The sequence below is a fragment of the Quercus lobata genome, chromosome 4 (assembly GCF_001633185.2).
Source record: "Quercus lobata isolate SW786 chromosome 4, ValleyOak3.0 Primary Assembly, whole genome shotgun sequence".
Lineage (NCBI taxonomy): Eukaryota > Viridiplantae > Streptophyta > Magnoliopsida > Fagales > Fagaceae > Quercus > Quercus lobata.
Window position 1 is genome coordinate 6,189,255 of NC_044907.1, and position 23,063 is coordinate 6,212,317.

Below are 23,063 nucleotides of genomic sequence, written 5' to 3' on the forward strand. Positions count from 1 at the left end.
CTGTTGTTCTGCTCCTTAGATGAGAGGCATTCTAAGAGAGAGGAAATCTATGAGGCAAACACTTTTTGAAGTTTTAATTTACTTAAAACTTAAAAATTAAATTTCCCATCTCTTGATTCTCTTATTCCCCTTTGGGATTAAATATCTATTTTGTTGAATATAGAGTTCCTTAAATGAATTCTTTTGCTTCCAAAATATTGATTGGTTGATATATGCGGACGTGTATGTTTAGGTTTTAATGAAAGAAAAATTGTTCTCTCTAACTGTAGTTTCTTTCTTAAGATTCTAAGTTTGAAATATTGATAATTGAGTCTATGTGCTCACTAACTTTGGGAAACAAATTTGTTTAGAAGTCAAGTACAATGTTTTGCTTTAGGGGTTTTAAAATATTTCTTTAGAAAAATATATATGTTTGAAGTGTTTGAGTTAATCTCAACCTGATTTGATTTTTCCTCACTTGAGTATTTGAAAATTTACCCTCAAATCCTCTTAGGGGGAAAAAAAAATCCCTACACAGTTAATGAGAAACCTGGAAATATATCATAATCAAATTTCACCTTTAGAAAGAGCACCTTGTATACAAAATATATCTTTTGTCTCTATTATTATCTTATTTTCTACTATAGTTTAATGGTCCAGAGCTTAACATCAATATTTTTTCATATGGTTAGAAGCGTACACAATTTTAGTGGAACCTCTTTGTACATTGTGTCATGTATTCCATTGCTTATTGCTATAAACTCGGGAAAATATTTTTCTGGCCATTGCCGACTGCCTTGAATAACCAATTCATGGTGAATTTTCACAATTCCCTGTCATTGTCAAACTTTGGCTAGCTTGAGGATGCAGCATGCATTGCCACTGCAGTCGTTCTTAATTGGCCTCAATGCAGTACGTATTTGAAACAATGAACTGAGCATAAAAGGGTAACTTGGAAGAAGAGAGAGAGTAGGGATCTTTTATAATAACTTATGACAGGTTGGTGAATTGGGGTTGTGATGCTGATATTGGGATCAATTTTTTTATTATTACTCTGTTACTTGAAGAATATGGCATCAACTGTAGAAAATATACTTGGTTAGTCTGCAGATTGCTGCTTGAAATTCCTCTTTATGTGCTCAGATGCTAAGTCCCAATTGGTGATATCTTTTTTTTGTTGTTATTGTCGAAATCCACTATAGCGTCACAAATATTTGTTGTAATTCTAGAGTTGTGTATTTTTAATGGTTCAGTGTCTTTAGCATTTGTTCTAGAGAAGATTTTTGTAAACTCTTTGAGCTAAAAATGCGGGTGTCTCTAATATTTTTGATGTAAAAGTAATTGTTCAAAAAATATTACATACCATTGCTAAGAAACCTGAAGACCACAGCATGGACAATTGCAACATCAACTTCGTAAAAAAATTGATCAAAAGAAATACTTACTTGTTTTGGATGACGTGTGGAACGAAAATTCTCACAAATGGGAGAACTTGCAAAGCCTATTAATGGGTGGTGCCAAGGGAAGTAAGATTGTAATAACTACACGTATGAAATTGGTTGTAGATATTACAAGCCCAGTTGCAATGTACGCTCTTGATGGTCTCTCTAAAGTCCAATCTTGGTCTTTATTCAAGCAAATAGCATTTAGGAAAGGGCAAGAGACCAACAATCCTAGACTAGTAAAAATTGGAAGGGAGATTGTATAGAATTGTCAAGGGGTACCCCTTCTATAAAGTCCTTAGAAGTGTGTTACGCTTGGAGGGATCTGAGCATAAATGGTTGTATGTCAAGAATAATGTACTAGAAAGTGTAAGTCAACAAGAGAGTGGCATTTTTTCAACTCTATAGTTAAGTTATGATCATCTTCCTCCACATTTGAAAAGTTGTTTTGCCTTTTGTTCTTTGTTTCCTAAAGATTATGAAATGGATAAGGTGACACTCATACAAATATGGATAGCACAAGGGTTTATCCATTCATCAAACAAAAGCCAAAGCTTAATGTTGCAGATGATACTTCAATGATCTACTTTGGAGGTCCGTTGAAGAAGTAGCAAATATTCCTGGTATCAAGAACATTCTTCCCATCAAAAGCCAAAGCTTAATGTTGCAGATGATACTTCAATGATCTACTTTGGAGGTCCGTTGAAGAAGTAGCAAATATTCCTGGTATCAAGAACATTCTTCCCATCACTATAGTATCAAGAACATTCTTCCCATCACTAAAATCACTCACAATCGAATATTGCTGTAAACTGAAAGGATGGTGGAGGAGGAGGGATTTTGTTGTATCAACACCAGATCATGATTACTCACATCATCTCTATCACCCATCGTTGCCTTCATTTCCTTGTCTTTCTTTTTTATTAATTTCTGAATGTCCAAATCTAACTTTCATGCCTTTGTTTCCATATCTTGAAGAACAACTATATCTAGATAATGTCAGCTGGAAGCCTTTGCAACAAACAATGACAATGGCTTCTTCACTTCCCTCTTCCTCCTCCTCACCTTTCTCTAGATTAAAGTCTATGTTTTTGAGATCTATGAAGGATATGGCATCTCTGCCAAATGAGTGGGCCTCAAATCTAAATTTTCTCAAGAATTTGGTGATTATCAATTGCCCCGGACTCTCATCTCTATCTTGAGCCATGCAATATGAGTTATAGATTACTAATTGCGATGGGTTCAAATCATTAAGTGACATTAATGATGATGGCATGGAATGGCGACACCTCAATTGCCTTCGGTCTTCGAGATTCAAGAGCCTACTAAAGCTGGAGTCTCTCCCTGCAGAGGTCTTCAATATGTTGCCACTCTACAAAAGCTCGTCATTTCAGCATGTCCCAATTTGATAAGTTTGCCGGAGTGGATTTGTGAGCTCACATCACTTGAACATCTTGTAATTGCTAGATGCGCCTCTAAACTGACATCAATGCCTGCTGGGATTAGTTCTCTCACATCTTTATGGGTACTGACAATTGCGGACTTTCCCAATTTGATGACTTTGCCAGAGTCAATTTGCAATCTCACCTCACTTGAAGAGCTTGAAATTGTTAGATGCCCCAATCTAATTGCCTTGCCTGATGGCATGCACTATCTCAAATCTTTACAAAATTTGAGAATTGTAAATTGTCCCTGCCTAAAGAAAAGATGCAAAAAGGAAATTGGAGAGGATTGTCCCAAGATCACTCATGTCCCTTATTTGTCCATTTATCCAAAGATAATCACAGTGTTCCTAGTTCATCTTCTACGAGTGCTACAACGACCAACTCAATAACACCTTGTCTTGGTACCCATTCTTTGCTTTTTTAATTGTCTTATTAAATTTCAGTTGGAGAAAGAAAGAAAGAGAACTTTTTAGAATTCGATTTTGTTATTTAAATTTCTAAATAAAAAAAAATTAAAAATTGGGAAGACAAATGATGATATCTTTGTTCCTCTTATGGATTTTCTATATAATCAACGATGGCATTGGATTCAATGGGGCTCACTTTATTGAATCTTTTGGTTTTCTGAGGTTTTCTAATAAGAAAATTTTTTCGAGACAGAATTTCCTGTCCAATTTTTTTGATTTCTCAGCAACCAAACTGTCTAATTATTTCAGAGTTTTTTTCATATATATATATATATATATATATTTTATTTTTTTTTTTTCTTTTAATTGCATGCCTTGAGATGCGAGATCTCACGTCTTTACAAAGTCTGGAGATTGCCGGTTGTCCCAAGTTACAGAGAAGATGTGAAAAGCAAACAGGTCAGGATTTGCACAAAATCGCTCATATCACTTCTGGTATGCATTCTATATACCCCTTTTTTGTATTGAATTTTTATTTTCTAGCTGAGAAAACAGTTGAAAATGAAAGAAAATGAACTTTTTAGAATTCTACTCTCTATCATTTATTGATTTCAATACAATTTTTTTGAAAAAAAGAATGAATTTTTTTCTTTTCGATATCAAAAATATTAGAACCAATGTATATAATTGAATGGGGATCACTTTAGCAAACCTGTTGGTTTTCTAAAGTTTTCTAATAATAAAAAATCTGACATGTATAGAATCTTGGCCAATTTGTTTTATTTCAAAGTAACCAAACTGTTGAATTGTTTCAAAGTTCTATAATAATTATTATTATTTAATTCAATACCTGGTGTTCTGTCAACAGTTGAAATACGATGAATCACTTGGATACTTTTAGCATTTTGGATGAAGTACGAAAGGTACTTGGTTACACTCTGTAATCAAAGGTTAGTGAGTATTTTGAATAAAATCTCATTCGTATATTTGATTCACACACTAAAAAGGAAAAAGTTGCATACTATTTGTTTTTTTATTCATTTTTACAGAAGTTGATGAATGTGCTTTTCAAAGTCTTTACAAGAATAATGGCTTGATCAAGTCCTTACTTTTTCCAATAAACTTGGAATAGTTGGGAGAGGGTTATTCAAATGCTAATTCCTTTCCTCTTCTCCTTTGTTTTTGATGATTTCTCACTTGATTTGAACCTAGATGCAGAAAAAATTGGAATTAAAAAACAAAACCAAGTGTAAATATCTGAGCCTAAACCTTTTATAAATAACATTTTGTCTCTATTATGATCTTACTTTCTGCCGTAGTTTAATGATCTAGAGCTTAACATCAATTTTTTTTTCATGTGGTTGGAAGCATATACAATTTTAGTGGAATTTCTTTGTACATTTTGGGCTATGTTCCCATTGCTTATTGTTATAAACTTGGGAAAAATAATTTTTTTTTGCCATCTTGTCTCACTTGAATAACCAATTCATGGCAATTTTTCACAATTCCCTGCCATTGTTAAACTTTGGCTAGCTTGAGGGTGCAACATGCATCATCATTGCAGTCATTCTTGATTGACCTCTAGCTATATGCATTTGAAAAAATGAACTAAACATAAAAGGGAAGCTTGTAAGGACCTTTTATAATAACTCATTACAGGCTGGTAAATTGGGGTGACAATGCTATTATCTTGTGTTATCTGCAGAGAGTATTTGGAGTGCTGTAGGAATCATCTCTTTAATGCTTACTCTTTTACAAAGAAGATTATGACAAAAAGTGTTGGAAGAGTACTTGGTTAATCTGCGACTTGTCTTTTGAAATTCCTCTCCATTTGTTTAGATGTTGAGGCCCACTTGGTGTTCTTGTTATTGTTGAAATCGACTTAATTGTGATGTAAATTTGTTGTAATCTAAAAATTGTGTTCTTCAATGTTTTGGTAGTTATTAGCATTTGTTTAGAGAAAATTGTTGTAAACTCATTATTCAATAGTGGAAGATTTTTTACTGGACTAGGTCCTGTGGTTTTTCCCTATCATTGGAGGGTTTTCCACGTAAAAAATCGATGTTTTGATTATGGTTTGTTTCTGGATATTTCTGTTTGTGTTAACCGTGCTTGCTTGATTTTTTTTTTTTTTTTAATTCCTATTAGATTGTACAAAGAAAAGAAGAAGAAGAAGAAGAAAGAAGTAACTTCATTGTGTGTTATGGTATCAATTGGCAATTTTTCCCGATGGAGATAGTGGATTCATTCTTCAATGGGTAAAGGCTTGAGGCCACCTTGTGCAAGCTTGCTTGGGCTACATTCATCTACCATATTTGGATCTAAAGAAATGCAAGAGTCCATAATGATCCTATTCGTATTGAGAATAGTCATATAGTTGATTTAAATATGATGTTAAGAGTTAGAACTAGAGCTTGCAAGGGCTTTAAAATGTCAATAAAGAATAGGGTGCTGTTTAGTTACATGGGTCTCTCTGTCTGTTTTAGCTTAGCTTGGTAGCTTTTCTTTCCGCAGCAAGGGCTGGCTGTATAAAATTTCTGCTGAAGTATAGCGTTGTGTCTTTTGGATTCACAATTGACAAACACTAAATGTGATATTTAGGATTTGCTAAATGAAAAGGAAGTTGAAGGTTATATACCATCCGCTTCTGCTAAGGCTAGGCTAGTAAAGCTTTTTGTCAGACATGCATGATTGCCTTTCAAGTTTCAATAGCCTAATCCCTCAGTCCTAAAACCACTTTATGAATAGGTTTTCATTATATTCAATTGTGTAAATCACATAGGAACCATGTTCTAGCTTTTCAGGAAAATATTTCGAAAAGTGATTATTATCCTTCTATTTTCTAGATATTTTACACCATCTATAATGAATGTCTCTGCAACATAATGTTTCCTTACTGATGCAAAAGCAATAGCAATAGCAATTGATGTTGTTTATGCTACCAACAAAACAGGTCAGTTCCATCTTAAGTTTCTCAAACACCTTGCCCAAATGTCAAAAGCATCCTATATATCAAACAGTCCTATAATGGTTTTATGGACTATGCGCTTATCTACTGAAGCAAATCATAGTCAGATTGAAGCTGAATTTAATTAGTGGTCTCAACACGAAGTGGACTTCTCACACAACATATTCGGGTTGGGCCTCAAGCCCAATGAAGCCCATAGATGTATTTATCGCAAAATGTGTTCAAGACCCAGGTTCATCTATATCTCTACCTCACAGATTGGGCTTTTTAGCCCACAAGTCTTGACTTCACGTAACATCTTTGAAAGTTTGAAACCCATAAAATCCTACTATACACAACAACCGTTATGACCCATACTATTCTAAGCTCTCTAATGACTTATCCACCATGCCATATACCAAGCCCATGTGCTTTATCAAGGAAAAATAAAAGGGAATATGTGGTTTGGGAGGTGCATATATATATGAGTATGGTTCAGCAAACTCAAAGGCTAAATGAGTCTTTTTTTTTTTTTTTTTTTAAAAAGCCTAAATATTGTTTTTGTCCCTGATATTTACCTGAATTTAATTTTTTTCGTTGCTAAATTTTAAAAAATACATTTATATTTGTAAAGTTATCAAAAATATTCTTCCAATATAGTTTGGTGACCAAAATAAGAATGTTTTTCAAAAGTTTAGGTGGAAAAAGGAAATTTTAAAATTGAAAATTGATAAGTGTAACATTTTTAATAATTTAGGAAAGAAAAAAAATGAAATATTTTAATCGTTTATAAAAATATAAATAAATCTTAGAATTAAAAAATAATATTTTAATAGTTGAAGATAAATATGAATGAAATAATCAACGGAAATATTAAAGTGAATCTAAAGGATTAAAATAAATAATTGATCAAACTTCATGTCCGTATAGGTGTAACATAATATTCAGTAGCTTCTTTTTATGGTATTTCTCAAAAGATATAATTATTTGTAGATTTCATATTAAATGTGTGACAAATAACTAGGGTAAGGACTGGATCTAGTACACAGGAGCATTGGACTCATTAGGATGTTGTTACGTGGCAAATATTTGACACATGTCAGCATTTCAATAGGTCCAATGCTTTTGTGCATGCACTGAACCTAAGTCCATTTCAAAAACTAAAAGCTATCTTATTTTAATATAAGAAAAACCTAGTTTTATTTAAAAAGTTTTTAGCAAATTCATGTAATATGTGTTTAGATACAACAAATTTGATATCCATGAGAAAAAATGATGTTATTAGTGAAATTAAATAAAAATCAATAAAATCTTGTCAACTGACTTATGACTTATGCACTCCCATTGAAGCTGAAGCAACTACAATTTTGTGGGCTTTAAACTTGGCTAGGTCTAAATGATTTGGTCTATTTCTATTGTCATGAGAGTAAAATGTAATGCTCTTGATTTAAGTTTGTATTTTGTTAGCTATGAGTTTTGCTAGATTAGAAATCTCTTAACTCTGAATTTCATTATTTTGCTAAACTTTGTGTTGCTCTTAAAACTATTTTCTCTTGTAATAATTATAATCTGCCAACTGCATTTCTAGAAGTATGTATGTGCGATTACTTGTACTTGTTTTAGATTTTTAATAAAATTATAGTTTTTTTTTAAATATAATATCGTATGTATTTTTCAAACTAACAAATAATTTTTTTTGAGAAACTAATAAAATAATTAAATTATAGCAATTTTAAACCATTTATAATTCAATCGATTTTCAGTAATTGGATGAGCATATAGGATTTGAAAAGTGAGTGTTGGACTTGGGTCCATTTGTCTGCAATAATTGATCTGTAAATACCGCGACCAAATGCTTTGACCCATTTGGTAAATATTCAAAGCCTTCGAAGTCTAACTAATTTCAAAATAATTTCAATGTGTCAGGCCAAGACATTGTTTCAATGAACCAGTGAGCCCTTTTCTTCTTTTATATATACTTCTACTTATCAGTGTAGTTTTTTGCCCCTGTTGATATTTGAATAGTAAAACAAAGAAATATTTTCCTATTTTTACTATACACAAATTGTACCATGATATGAAAAAAAAAAAAAAACTATCTCCCACTAAGTCTAGAAACATAATAAAATTTTACAATATTTTCACAGCACTCATAATTTTAGTTGGGATGGATCTTAGAATAATTTATTTTATTTTAGTAGTGGTGGTAGTAGTAGTAGACCTCCATCTCTTATTTTTTTTCATAGAAAGAAAGTTAAAAATTTATTTTCTCAAATTAGATATCTAAAACTTTTGTATATAGATTAAGCTCTTACTTTAGTAGTAGTAGACCTCCATCTCTTTTTTCTTTTTTTTCATAGAAAGAAAGTTAAAAATTTATTTTCTCAAATTAGATATCTAAAATTTGTGTATATAGATTAATCTCTTACTTTAGTTGTTAGTAATTATAAATTGGTTGTTTTACAATTGTTTAATTATTTCACATTTGTTTACATTTTAATATATTTTTTATGATAATTATTGTTGTTTATAATCTTATTAATAATATCAATTAATTTTTTTAATTTTTTTTTATTGTCTTTTGATCTCTCCCCCCCCCCCCCCCCCCGCCCCCACCCCAACTGGAATTCTGGTTTCGCCATTGATCACAAGCATTAGTCTTCCTAGTGATATGACATTTTGTTGAAGTAGTCTAAAAAAAACTTTTTAAACTTTTTCGATATTTTTTTATTGGATGTAAATTTTAAAAATCTAATTATCGGATCGCTTGTTTTATTATATCTTTCATGCTCGTAAAATTCCAAGAAAATTTTTTTAAAAAAAAAAAGCTATTTCATAAATCAAATGTTTAAATTTAGTTTTTGTGATCTAAAATTATGTATAGAAAAACAAATTGTAAATAACATCCGATTTGAACAATAATTTGACATGTGTGTTAAGAACGTAAAGAACATGTAATTTAATGGTTATATTTTCAAAATTCACATTCAATAAAAAAATACAAAAGAAGTTTGAAGAACCCTGTCCAAGCAGCCTAGTCATTTTTCCTTGAAAGAATATGATCTCTGCGCTTAATTGGTTTCATATTTTCTTTTCTTAATGAAAGGTGAAAAATTTTGTAGCTAATGACTCAGAAGCTCCAAATTAAATTAAATTTATATAAAAGAGATAATAAATTTTGTAACATTACAAATTTAGTACCTGTTTCTTATCAAACAAATTCTCTTTAAATATTTGTTGTACATTTCCTCATTCACATATTTGCATTCTTACTGTATCTTCAAAGCCTTAACCAACTTATTTCAAACTAGTCACGTTAAAGAAAGATATATACATATGATACATCATACATACATAATTAATAAAAAAAAAAAAATAAGTTAGACATTTTTGTAAAAAAATAACTTACCAAATTTAATTATGATTTATTTACGGAAATAAAATTTATTTTAAGCAGAATCAGTTTAGCTAGAGTTCAATTTCTATCAAAAGAAATCAATGTATTTTAATTAATTTAAACATACCATAGATTTTTTATTCAACAATAAAAAAAAAAAAATTACCATTGAATTAACTGAAACTTGCAATAGATAATTAAAGTTATTTTAGTGATAAGTGGAAGTAAAAATAAGTTGGTCCCAAAAAAAAGAGCAAAAAATGATGATATTGTGGATGCTCTAAATAGCAAGAAGTGTTTTGCAAGCAAGCAAAGAAAACCACATCAGTGTCAAAAGTCACATTTTGGAAACCAGAAAGAAATGAATGAAATGTTATTGTCCTAAAAAAACTAATGAAACGGTACAATTAACAAATAAAATAGTAAATACATTGAAGTGGGTGATAGATGGTGACTAGAACACGTGAGCCACACACGTGGTAGGAGTTAGAGCAATCTAGCAAATTGTAACGTGTAAAAAGAAACCATAGACTTAGAGATCATAAGTAAAATACTGTAAAAGGACAAAGAAGTAAGGACAAAAAAGAAGAATGGCCATTCTAAATAGTGAGTCTAGTGATGACTGGCCATGCTTGCCACAAGAAACTATTGACAATAAATTATTTAGGGATGATACATATTTCATTCATATGTATTAGTAATACAAATTTAAATTTGAGAATTTGTATAAAATAACTAACCTAATTTAATCCAAATTTATTTAATTTGGGGTTGCTTTCTAAAAATATAATGAGTTTTAAATTCTTTCTTAATAATTTGATAGTATGTACTATGGGGAACATACTATATCACTAGCTTACAAGGTTCTTGACTTGAATGAGTTATAAATAGCTAAAACTAACATAATTAACATTAGTCTATCAAATCTCAAAAGAATGAAAATTAGAAAATTTTAAGCTAAACTATGATCTTTCAATCAAATGAATGCGATAATCATAATTAAAAGATGTCTCTCTCTCTCTCTTTTCTCAGAGAGAGAGAGAGAGAGGTAAATCTAAATAATGTATATTAATAATAGTATAAAAATGATCTAATTAATGGTTTTATACTAAATATTTATTTATTTTTGTTTAATAGACACAAGTAAAACTTAATTTAATTTAAATTTCTTTATTATTGATTTTTCTTTTAAATTTTTTACGCTAAGAAAAGAGTGAGATTATTAGTAATTTTTTTTAGAGATAATTACAACATGTTACTAACTCCGTAACTCGAACCATTTTCTTTTAGGGCAAGACTTAGGTACAGCACTTAGGAGCTGTTCCTTAGATTCCCTTCCTAAGATTCAGCCATGTGGATTTTTTTTCAAGGAATGGAAGTATATTTTTTAGTTAAGTAGCCACATGGCTGAATCTTAAGAGGAGAACCTAAGAAACAATACCTAAAGTACTGTATCTAAGTTTTGTCCTTTCTTTTAAATGTTATAAAAAGAGTGAGGTAGGGCTGTTCAAGAACAAACCGGCCAGAGCCGCGCCAATTTGACCTACGAAAGGCTTCACCGAAGCTTTTAGGTACGGTGTCGGCAGTCCTTTTCCGTTACCGTTGTCGACTGGTCCAATGATCGACTGCAAGATTTGCACACCGAAGAGAAACCAAACCGACCAATATATATATATATATATATATATTTATATATATAAATATGTTTTACGTGATTGAATGATTCACGTCTGCTGCCTGGCTTTCTTTATTATTATTATTTTTTTTTTCCTTTTGATAGAAACGTCTACAACTTAATTTTGAAGAAGAAGACATAACGCCAGGGTTTATATTATATTATAATATATATACTTTAATAATACTGCGTGGTTTTAAACTTTTATTTTTAAAACCATTTAATGACCAACTCAATCTCCTCTCTTTACTTGTTAAACCATTTAATGAACTTGTGCCTAGCTTTCTTTATTTTTTAAACTGTGGTGTTTTAGACTTTTTTTAATTTTTTTTTTTTTTTATATACTCAACTCAATTATCATAGCTTTTGAGTGAAGGAGTTATGGTGTGTTTTTTTGTTATAACCCTTTTCCCTCTCTCTTGGGTGTGTTTGTTTCTCAAAAAAAAAAAAAAAAACTTAGTCTCCTCCTTTAAGTGAAACGGTGTTGTTCGACTGTGTAAAATATTTTTTTCTCTTTAAAAGCACAATACACATAATCAAACTAACCGCATTGAACCGATGGAATGTACCGCACCTTGTGTAGACTGGATTTTTCCTATAGGAGAGGTGCAGTTAGTTATGGGAGAAAACCGCACCTTATAGGTGTGGTGCAAAAACCTCCTCCAAAACCGATCGAACCAAATTGCGTACAGGCCTAGAGTAAGGTATGAATTAATCCAAACTCAATAGTAGCATTTAAACTTATTACAGATCTTTTATTCAACTATAAAAAACTTTACTAAATTAACTACACCCCACCATAAGTAATTAAAGTTGTTTCGGTGATAGGTGGGAGTCAAAATAAGTTGGTCCCAACCAAAAAAAAAAGAAAAGAAAAGAAAAGAGCAGAGTAAAACGCAATAAATAGTAATATAAATAGCAAGAAGTGTTTTGCAAGCAAACAAAGAAAACCACATCAAGTGGGTGATTGATGGTGACCAGATCACGTGAGCCACACACGTGGTAGGAGTTAGAGCAATCCAGCAAATTGTAACGTGTTAGAAGAAACCATGGACTTGAGAGGTTCAGAAGTAAAAAACTCCAAGGACAAAGGAGATGAAGAAGAAGGAAAGAAAAACCATACCAAACCTCTAGCTTTCTTCTCGACCTTTTAGCCTTACTTTTCACTCTCTAGCATATTGAAGCAGTTCAAGCTCTGACCCTCTAGCTTTTTTCCTTCTCCTTTAGCCTTCCTTTTCTCTCTATAGCATATTGAAACAATTCAAGCTCTCACCTTTTAGCTCTCTTCTCGCTCTTTTAGCCTGTCTTTCGCTCACTAGAAAGTTTTCCATTCACACTCTAGCAGTGAAGCACTTGAAGCCCACCATCTCTAGCTTCTCTCTCGCTCTTTTAGCCTTCCTTTGGCTTTCTCTCACTACGAACAAATGGCTGAAGCAATCCTCTGCGGTGTTGCACAGATGACAGACCATAATCGAAAATTTGGGCTCTGGGGCTTTTGAAAAGATTGTGTCACTGTGGAACGTTAAAGATGACCTTGACAGCATCAAGAACACTGTGTCCAGAATACAAGCTGTCCTTCTGGATGCAGTAGAGCAGCAGAACCACAACCATCAAGACAGGGACTGGCTCGAAAAGCTCAAGGACGCTTTTTATGATGCAGACGACTTGTTGGGTGAGTATAAGTTCCACGTTGAATTAGCTTTGCAGCAAGAAGAGACAAGTGGGAATATTGCAGAAAAGGTGTGCGATTTCTCTAGAAGTATCCCACTTGTTTTTCGAAATCGTAAGAGGAGTCGTAGAATAATCGAATTGAGGCAGAAACTAATTGCAATGGCGGAAGATAGAAATAACTTTCACTTTAATGAGGGCCATGTGAAGCCTCAAGTGAGTCTGAACAGGGAGACTGTCCCATGTTTACCTAATAAAGAAGTCACTGGGAGAGATGAGGATAGAAATGCCATCATAAAACTTTTATTGGAGCCTAATAATGAAGAGAATGTTTCAGTCATTGCTATTGTGGGAATTGGGGGGTTAGGCAAAACCACACTTGCTCAATATGTATAGAATTATGAAAAAGTCAATACACATTTTGAGCTAAAATTATGGGTGTGTGTCTCAAATGTTTTTGGGATGAAAACAATTGCTGAAAAACTAATAAATGGTATTGATAAAGATGATAGCATGGAACTAATGCGAAAGAAACGTCGTAAGTTTAATCCTGAAGTCCTCATGGGTCAAGTCCACAACATGGATCCATTGAGGGAAATTGTTAACAAAGTTTATCAAAAGAATTTTTTACTTGTGTTGGATGATCTATGGAATGAAAATTATAAAAATTGGAATGACTTTAAAAGTCTTTTAATCGGTGGTGCAAAGGGAAGTAAGATTGTAATAACTAGTCGCTAACCCGTGCGATGCACGAGAAAACTATTAGAAAATAATAAAGCATGCATATATTAAAAGATAATTTAAGTTCATGTGTGCTTGTAAGGAATACATACCTAAATAGTTCTTGCGGTAGAAATAAAAACCTTATCTTTGAGATAAAGAATTGTTGTAAACAAACTAACCTTACATTAAACAAATTAAAAAAAAAAAATATAAAACCGATGTCATGGGAAATTCAGCCACATAGTAGTAATATATAAATCTCTTAAAACCTAAACCTAAACCTAAACCTAAACGTAAGGACTAAATATTTATGTGCCTTCTCTTACTTTCCTGATGTATTTGGTTAAAAATATAAAACTGATGTCACGGGAAATTTAGCCACATATTAGTAATATATAAATCTCTTAAAACCTAAACCTAAATGTAAGGACTAAATATATAAACAAACTAACCTTACAAAAGCTGAACTTTATAAGCTAAAATCTATATTGTGACTTGTAGATCTTGAATGTTATACCGTGCGTTTAGGGCTTTCTACATCTAGAGAGAGAGAGAGTTTGCAGAAACCAAAGAAAATCTCTCTATAGCTTAAGAAACACAACATAATAAAATCAAAGAGATAAAATTTTCAGAGGACAAAATATTATAGATAATTTAAAAGAATTTTGGTTTAATTCTTGAACACCGCAACTCCATAAAATTCATACTAATAATAATATTTTATGATAGCGCAGTTAGAATTTTGGTTTAATTCTTGAACACGGAATTGGAAATTGATTATATGAGTATTCAATGGTGAACAAAGTACTATGTATTAATTAATATATAAACAAAACTAACCTTACAAAAGCTGAACTTTATAAGCTAAAATCTATAATGTGCATTGTAGATCTTGAATGCTTTAGGGTTTCCTACGTCTGGAGAGAGAGAGAGTTTGTAGAAACCGTGGCTTTATATTTCTTAACTTGAGAGAGGGGTAAGGTTGCTAGGGTTTTGAGGAGTTATAATTTTTATTTATTTATTTATTTTTTAAATATTGTACTGACGTGGAAAATTGTGGTGCCAGCAAAGGTTTCGATTTTATATATATATATAGACTACGCGTGTCAAATTGGTTGCCAAGATTACACGTCCTATTTCAACATATGCTCTTAAAGGTCTTTCTAAAGACCACTCTTGGTCTTTATTTGAGAAAATAGCATTTAGAAACAGACTAGAGACCAATAATCCTAAACTAGTAGAAATTGGAAGAGAGATTGTAGACAAATGTCAAGGAGTACCCCTTGCCATAGAGTCCATTGCAAATGCATTATACTTTGAGAAAAAAGACGGGTGGTTAAAGATCAAGGATAAGGTACAAGAAAATGTAATTGAACAAGGAGGTGGTAATACTTTTTCAATTCTAAGGTTGAGTTATGATCCTCTTCCGTCATATATAAAAGGTTGTTTTCCTTTTTGTTCTTTGTTTCCTAAAGCTTACGAGATTGATAAGATGACACTGATTCAACTATGGATGGCACATGGGTTAATCCCATTATCAAATAATGGAGAGCAATTAGATGATATTGCAGATGAGTACATCAACCATCTACTTTGCAGGTCCTTTTTTGATGAAGTAAGGGATTATGGTTATGGACAAGTCTTAAAATTCAAGATGCATGATTTTTATCATGATCTTGCATTATCAATTGCGGGGGCGGACTGTAGACTTGATTATTTGGATGGCAAAACTCGTCATGTATCATTTTCTAGTGGCTCATCTTTTACTAAGACTTTAAGTTTTGTTAAAGCAAGCAGCAAGGTATGTACAATTCTTTTCACACATGGTAAGTCATCTGGTGCCATGGAGGAGTCAACATTGAGTGAACTGATTGAGAGTCTCTCAAGGTTGCGTGCATTAGATATACATGGATTGAATATTAAAATAATGCCAAATTCAATAGGGAAGTTAATACATTTGAAGTACTTAGATCTTTCTTTTAATCCTCTTAAAACTCTTCCTGATTCAATTACTGCATTGTTGAATTTGCAAACACTAAAACTTCAAGAATGTTGTAATCTTGAGCAATTGCCTAGGGATATCACAAAATTGGTTAGCTTCAAACACCTTGATAATATAGGTTGTTCTAAGTTGAGACTGCCTCGAGGATTACGGAAAATGACTGGCCTTTGGTCATTACCATTATTCATTGTGAGGAATAATGGTGGACTATGGGAATTGAAAGGGCTAAACAACCTCAGAGGAACATTTATGATCCAAATTTTAGAACAATTGGAAGATGCAAACTCAAAATGCAAGGCCAAAAATTTAAGGGAAAATCAACATCTTGAGAGACTGGATTTAACATGGGCTCATCAAGGAGTACATGATGAGAAGTTATTAGATAGCCTCCAGCCACATCCAAATCTCAAAATTTTGGAAATGTGGGGTTACACGGGTGTGACATTTTCAAATTGGCTTTCTTCCATCGAAAATCTTGTTAATTTAACTTTAAGTAAATGTGACAGATGCAACCACTTGCCACCGTTGTCTGAACTCCCGTTTCTGGAAACATTACGTCTTTATAAAATGAAAGGTTTGGAATGCATATCAGATTGTGATATGAGTGAGGAGGTTTCTACTGTATCCTTCTTCCCGTCGCTAAAGTCACTTGAGATTTGTGGAAGCCCTAACCTGAAGGGATGGTGGAGGAGCGCATCAATGCCAGATCATCAACAACATCCGAATGACCAGTCACTGCCTTCATTTCCTTGTCTTTCTTCTTTTTGGATTCGTGAGTGTCCTAATATGACTTCCATGCCCTTGTTTCCTTATCTCGAAAAATTCCTATCTCTAAATAATGTTAGCATAAAGCCTTTTCAAGAGACAATACTCCTCTCTTCCTCCTCTTCCTCGTCCTCTCCTCTCTCCAAATTAAAAACTATGGAAATATCTAGTACGGAGGATGTTGTGTCTCTACCACATGGGTGGATATCGAATCAAATTTCTCTCGAGTCTTTATACATTTGGCGTTGCAAGGAGTTAAATCTAGGAAGTGACGTGGACAAAATGGAATGGCGACACCTCAATCGCCTCAATCATCTGGAATTCCACAGCCTTCCAAAACTGAATTCCTTACCTGCCGGTCTTCAAAACTTTGCCGCAGTGGATTCGGAAGCTTATCTCACTTGAAAGTCGTATAATTGGTGACTGTCACAATCTGAAATCACTGCCTAATGAGATGCGCGATCTCACGTCTTTACAATGTCTGGGGATTTTCAGTTGTCCCGAGTTACGGAAAAGATGCGAAAAGGAAACCGGTCAGGATTGGAACAAGATTGCACACATCACTACCGGTACGCATTCTATATACCCATTTTTTTAATTAAATTTTTGCCTGCCAGTTGAGAAAATAGTTGAAAATGAAAGAAAGTGAACTTTTTAGAATTCTATTCTCTATCATTTATTGATTTCAATACAATTTATTGAAAAAAAGAACGAATTTTTTCTTTCGGATTCCAAAAATATAAGAACCAATGTATATAATTGAATGGGGCTCATTTTAGCAAAGCTTTTGGTTTTCTAAAGTTTTCTAATAAAAATTAAAAAAATCTGAGATGCCTAGAATCTAGGCCAATTTGATTGATTTCTTTTTTTTTTTTTTTTTTTGGTTTAAAAAAAAAGGGGGCCTTTATGGCTATATTATACCCGCAGGCAGGGCGCCGTTCTGGCTAAACATTCTTACCAGACCATTGGGGGGTCAACCCCACAAAGGATGCCCATCAACAATTGGCTGTGGAGGTGAATTTAGCCTAACAAGCATCTTGACTCCTTACCACTGAACCAACCAACGTGTTGGAATTTGATTGATTTCAAGCCCAAACTGTTTTTGTTTCAAAGTTCTATTATTATTAACATTATTTAATTCAATGACTTGTTCTATCAAAGTTAATATTCGATGAATCATCTGTGGAGTACGAAAGGTACTGGTTACACTTAATCAAAAATTATTTTATTTTGATAGATTTCATTCCATATTTTGATTCACACGTTAAGAAAGACCAAAAAGGAAAAGTAAATTGAAATATGCATATATCCCTATTAAAAACCTTTTAAAAGAAATTTTATCTCTATTATGATCTTAATTTTCTACCATGGTTTATTGGTCTAGAGCTTAACATCAATTTTTTTCATGTGGTTGGAAGCATACACAATTTTTGTGGAATTCTTTGTACATTTTGTGTTATGTGTCCCATTACTTACTGTTAAAAAATATTTTTTTTGGCCATTATTGAGTAACTGGTTCATGGCAATTTTTCACAATTCCCTGCCACTATTAAGCTTGGGCTAGCTTAAGAATGCAACATGCATCATCATTGCATTGATTGGCCTCTAGCAATGTGATTTGAAAAAATGATCTGAACATAAAAGGGTAGCTTGTATGGACCTTTTATAATAACTCATCACAGGCTGGTAATTTGGGATTACAATGCTGATATCTTGTGTTATCTGCAAGAAGCATTTGGAGCGTTAACTCTTTTATAATTACTCTTTTACAAGAAGATTATGGCAACAAGTATTGGAAGAGTACTTGGTTTATCTGCATTTGTCTTATTGCTCTCCATCTTTGTTGTTATTGTTGAAATTATAATTTTATTAATGTAAATTTGGAAAATCTCTTTCTGCAAAAGCTATTGTAATATGGTAGTTTTTAGAAAATTGTTGTTGGAAATGAATCTAATAGTGAAAGATTTTTACTGGACTAACATTGATCCTTGATTAAATTTCAATATCATATTTCTGTTTGTGTTGATAGTGCTTGCCAATTTTTTTTTTTTAAAAATTTATTGAATGCATATTTTCTAGAGAGAGAGACCAATATTTTCCAAAATAAAAAACCTGATATAAATAGTGGATTCGTTCTTCAATGGGAAAAGGCTTGAGGTCTACCTTGAGCAAGCTTGCTTGGGCTACATTCATTATGCAGTAAGAAATGCAAGAATATTCACAGTTAGAATGAGTAATTACTTTAAAAATGATTTGAGAGTATGAACAATCTCTAGCCAATATACCATATCTCTGTCTGTACACCCAAGCGGCCTAGCATAACCTTTGCACCAATTCCCTTCATGGTCCCTAATAAACCGCCACCTTCTGCACGTCCAGAGGAGCCAATAAGCCCCATCTGAGTTAAATTTAGCCCATCCCATAGGAGGTTTCTCCCATCCAACTGTAATGAGAGTTTTAGCTCTAGGCATCAGCATTCAGCCCAACAGAAAAAAATTCAGCACCATCTTTGATGCTTTTCCTGAAGCATGACCGATCCACCCTACCAGTCCTAAAGATACTAGAATTCCTATGGAGCCAGTTTTCCACACACCCATGGGAAACAATATCTTCCACGGGATGCCCATCCATCTGGATTGATATCAGCTTTGCAGCTAGCTTCGAGCCACTCACAAACCGGCAAGTTATAAAGTATCCCTCAGGCTAGGCGGGAAGTGAAGTTGCTGCCAAAAAATCTGAGCATACTCACAGCCCCTTAGAAGATGATCAATTGTTTCAAAGTCTTTATTACATAAACAACAAATGGGATCGAGACTTAAACCCCTTGAACCCAAAACATCCCCGGTAGGAACACTGTTGTGTAGACACAGCCAAAGAAAAAACTGAACCTTAGGCAAAGTTTCTACCTTCCACACCCATGCTATCGAAACCGATTCAAGGTTCAAAGGGTTTAAACCCCTTGCCAAAAGGTAGGCAGATTTCAACGAAAAAAATCCGTTCTTGGAGAAGGCTCATTGAAGCGTATCCTCTGCCTCCTGATTGCAAGACATCGGAGTAGCTTTAATGACATTGAGAACATGGTCAGGCAGAACAAAAGATAGGCAATGGCCTTGCCATTCATAGTTATGATCAAAATATTGCTTCACCGTAATCAAATCTTCATTGCGGTTCAAAGGACCCTCAATAGCAGATCTCAACACACCAATCACTAAAATATATATATATATATATATATATATAAAAACACAAGATTAAAATTAAAAATAATAATAATAATAATCACAGCCGTAACAAAAACAAAGCCCAGCCCAGACCCAGCCACCACAAAATACATAAAACAAATCCTAATATCCTATTTCATTTAAAAAAAAAAAAGGCAGCACGGCCCAGCCCTCTTAAGTCTTAATCTTAACAAATATAAAGTAGAATAGAAAGCAAGCCAAGCCTATTAGTTATTATACACTTATACCCGAAGCAGTGAAGCTCAAAAGTCAAAACAACAAAACCCGTTACCTAGCGTCCCAGCCAGAATCAAAACGCAGCACGGCACTGACGGCAGCAGCGAAAAAAAAAAAAAAAAGGGTAGTCGGCGGAGGAAAGGAAGCTTGAGCCAGCAGCCAGGCAGTCCGATGGTTTAGATTAGATCGGAGGAAAGGAAGCTTGAGCCAGGCAGCCAGGCCCAGCAACAGTGGAGAGAAAGAATGAGAGAGGTAGAGAGCAAGAGTTGTGAGAAAAAATGAGGAAGAGACGGTAAAAATGTTAGGGATTCGAGGTTTTTTATTTGTTTTGATTATTGATTGTTTTGTGGTTAATTTCTTAGACAATTTTGTGGTATATAATGTTTTCTTAGTGATGCAAGAGCAATAGTAAATTGATGTTGTTTACAACGCTGCAAGTGAAAATGTATTAAATAAGACAACACTGCAAATGAAAATGTATTAAGTAAGCTTGATGCTACCTAAGAAACAGGTCAAATCATAGGCAATGAACAGGTTGAAGCCATGTTAATGTTCTATCCTTTCGTCTGAATCACTGTGCCACATAGTCAATGGAAGAGTTAAAATATAATTTATCTAAAAACAAATTGAGGTACTGCTAGGCAGCACACAAGATTAACTTTGTACCGATGAGATGATTTTGTTCCAAAGAAAAAATGTTATCTTTTTATTTTATGCATACGTATTAATAGATTACTTACTTTTTTCATGTATATAGTATTTAGTGTTTACAATGTAAATTTTGCATGTTGATCCTATTGGATTAATGAAACCAAAAATAGCCCATTCTCTGGTAAGAGAGAGAATTTGATCAAATATATCTATATATGATCGGAGTATATGTTTAATCAGTACTTTTTTAGTTTTGTTTTTAAAAGTAAACTAGTGAATTTATAGAAAAATGGCATACCTAATTTAATTAGAATTTATTTGTAGAAAATCAAACTTTATTTAATTATTGGATTATGTTATTAAAAAAGATAGCAAATTCTAATCAGTTTAAATTAAATATTTAGCACTATTTATAATCCAAAAATCAAATAAAAATTATACTAGAATGATAACATGGAAAAAATATGGGGTTTCCAAGAACTTACATGACAACCCTAAAAGAAGTAAATAAAAAAAAATTTTTTTTAAAAAAAAAAAAAAAAAAAACTTCTAGTGAAGTAAATAAAAAATAATTTTTTTAAAAAAATAAAAAAAAAATTAGTAAAAAAAATAGAAAAGAAAAAGTTATTGTGGGGGGTAAAAGACCAGGAAGCCTATGTCAATATCTACATTGGGCCAAGGGCCCAGTCCAAGGAAGAACCCCTCCTCAGCCATGGATGTAGCTAAGGACAAAGGGAGCAGCCTACTACTGGGAGTGACACTCCAGGTTATTCCAGGAAATATGGTAAGTACTAAGACAGAAAAGGACAACGGGAAGAATGGAAATATCTAAGGGAAAGTTACCATTATTGCATTCAGTACTCCGTACTTGACATAGTCATGCCTCTCTGCCTTTACAACCACTCCCAACAACTTTGGAGATGGGCGGATGGAACAAGTAGCAACGTTATGAATCTAAAAATCTAGAGGGAAAGGGGGTATAAAAAGGATGGAATGGGAGGCAACTAGGGCGGGACTCTGGAATCCCTACCACTCAACGCGAATTGGAAAAGGCTCCTTGGATTGTGCCGATGACCAATCTTCCTTGATAAACTCAGTTCATCTCAGCTTGATCGTGACAAACACCATATTAACTGTCATACGTGCACTAAAGCCTAACTCTTCGACCCACTCTCTACAAATTTATTGTACTGGGTTCACTGGTCCAAGATCCTATACATCTTGGGGATGGGCTGAAAAACGTGACCCTACAGTTATTATATATATTATTGATAAGGTACACTTAGTTAATTTTATTTCTTTAATGTTCTACCTTATTATGGATATTGTCTATAATGTTTTATGCACTTTTTTGATAAATTTGATTGGATTTTTTTTTTTTTTTTTACAAGATAAAAATTCTATTTTAGTTTAATCTAAGTGTATATGTGTGTAAAATTCATTCCTAAAGACTTGAACCTTGACTTGCCCTCCACACCCTCACAAGTGTTTAATACTTGTGGAGTGACTATTACGTCAAGAATGCACCGTGATTTTGATTGGATTGGAACCTTTCGTGATTGTTGGGTCCATTAATGAGTAATGAAGTACATTTTTGAGGTTGAAGATTTTTTTATTGCAGTCATGTAATTTTAGAGAGTTGAGCAACCCTTAGTCAAAAGAATATATATATATATATATATATATATATAAATATATATATATATATATCTCTTACTACTACTCAATAAAGTGGGATCCACTAGATTTCTCATTTTAAGTGTTTATTTATTATGGTCCTCTAGGCTTTATTATGCAATCGTTTATATTAGAACATATTCGTACGACAGGTAGTCTTGGTTAAGTGCTGTAACGATTATTTGAAGTAGTGGACACGTGTATAGTTTTGATTGTGTATTAGATAAGTTAGTTTGTTTTTAACGTATAATAGCAGTTGTAGGCTCTCTTTTTTCCCACCATGCTCTGTTTCTCATATAAGAACATAACAGAGATGTTGTAATTATAACTAACTTAAGCTTAATACACAAATCAATCAAAGAGATTTTTCCTCTCAAATATCTCATTCTCTCTCTCACTCAAAAACTCTCTCATTGAGTTTCAACTTTCAACAAAATGTGTACCCACTAAAGAAATGGCCTACTCATTCAGATTCCATTAGAAATGTCAGAATTTTCAGACCCCATCTTTTTTATGGAAGCATCACTGGCTCGCCAAATTTCCATGAAGGTAGTGAGAGGAGTGAAATATGTGTTTTTGTTCAATAGTCAATGAATAGATTGAAACATGAATTTAATTAGTGGTTTTTACACGAACTGGACTTCTCACACAACATATTCTAGCTGGGTCCCAAGCCCAATGAAGCCCATAGATGTATTTATTACAAAATGTGTTCAAGAACCATTGAATACTTTGAAAGTTTGAAACCAATAAAATCCTACTAGACACAACGACCTTTATGACCCATACTTTGAAGCTCTCTTATGACTTATATCCTCCATGCCATA

At 33.0% G+C, this 23,063-nt stretch overlaps 1 protein-coding gene across 1 annotated transcript; it reads left to right on the forward strand.

Annotated features, from left to right (window-relative positions):
- The first annotated feature begins 12,387 nt into the window (after positions 1–12,387).
- On the forward strand, positions 12,388–16,855 carry LOC115984468 (putative disease resistance protein RGA3). The gene is made up of 2 exons (XM_031107492.1): positions 12,388–13,687; positions 14,826–16,855. The coding sequence occupies exons 1-2, from the start codon at positions 13,423–13,425 to the stop codon at positions 16,853–16,855; spliced, it is 2,295 nt and encodes a 764-aa protein (XP_030963352.1). The 5' UTR covers positions 12,388–13,422.
- Positions 16,856–23,063: the final 6,208 nt, after the last annotated feature.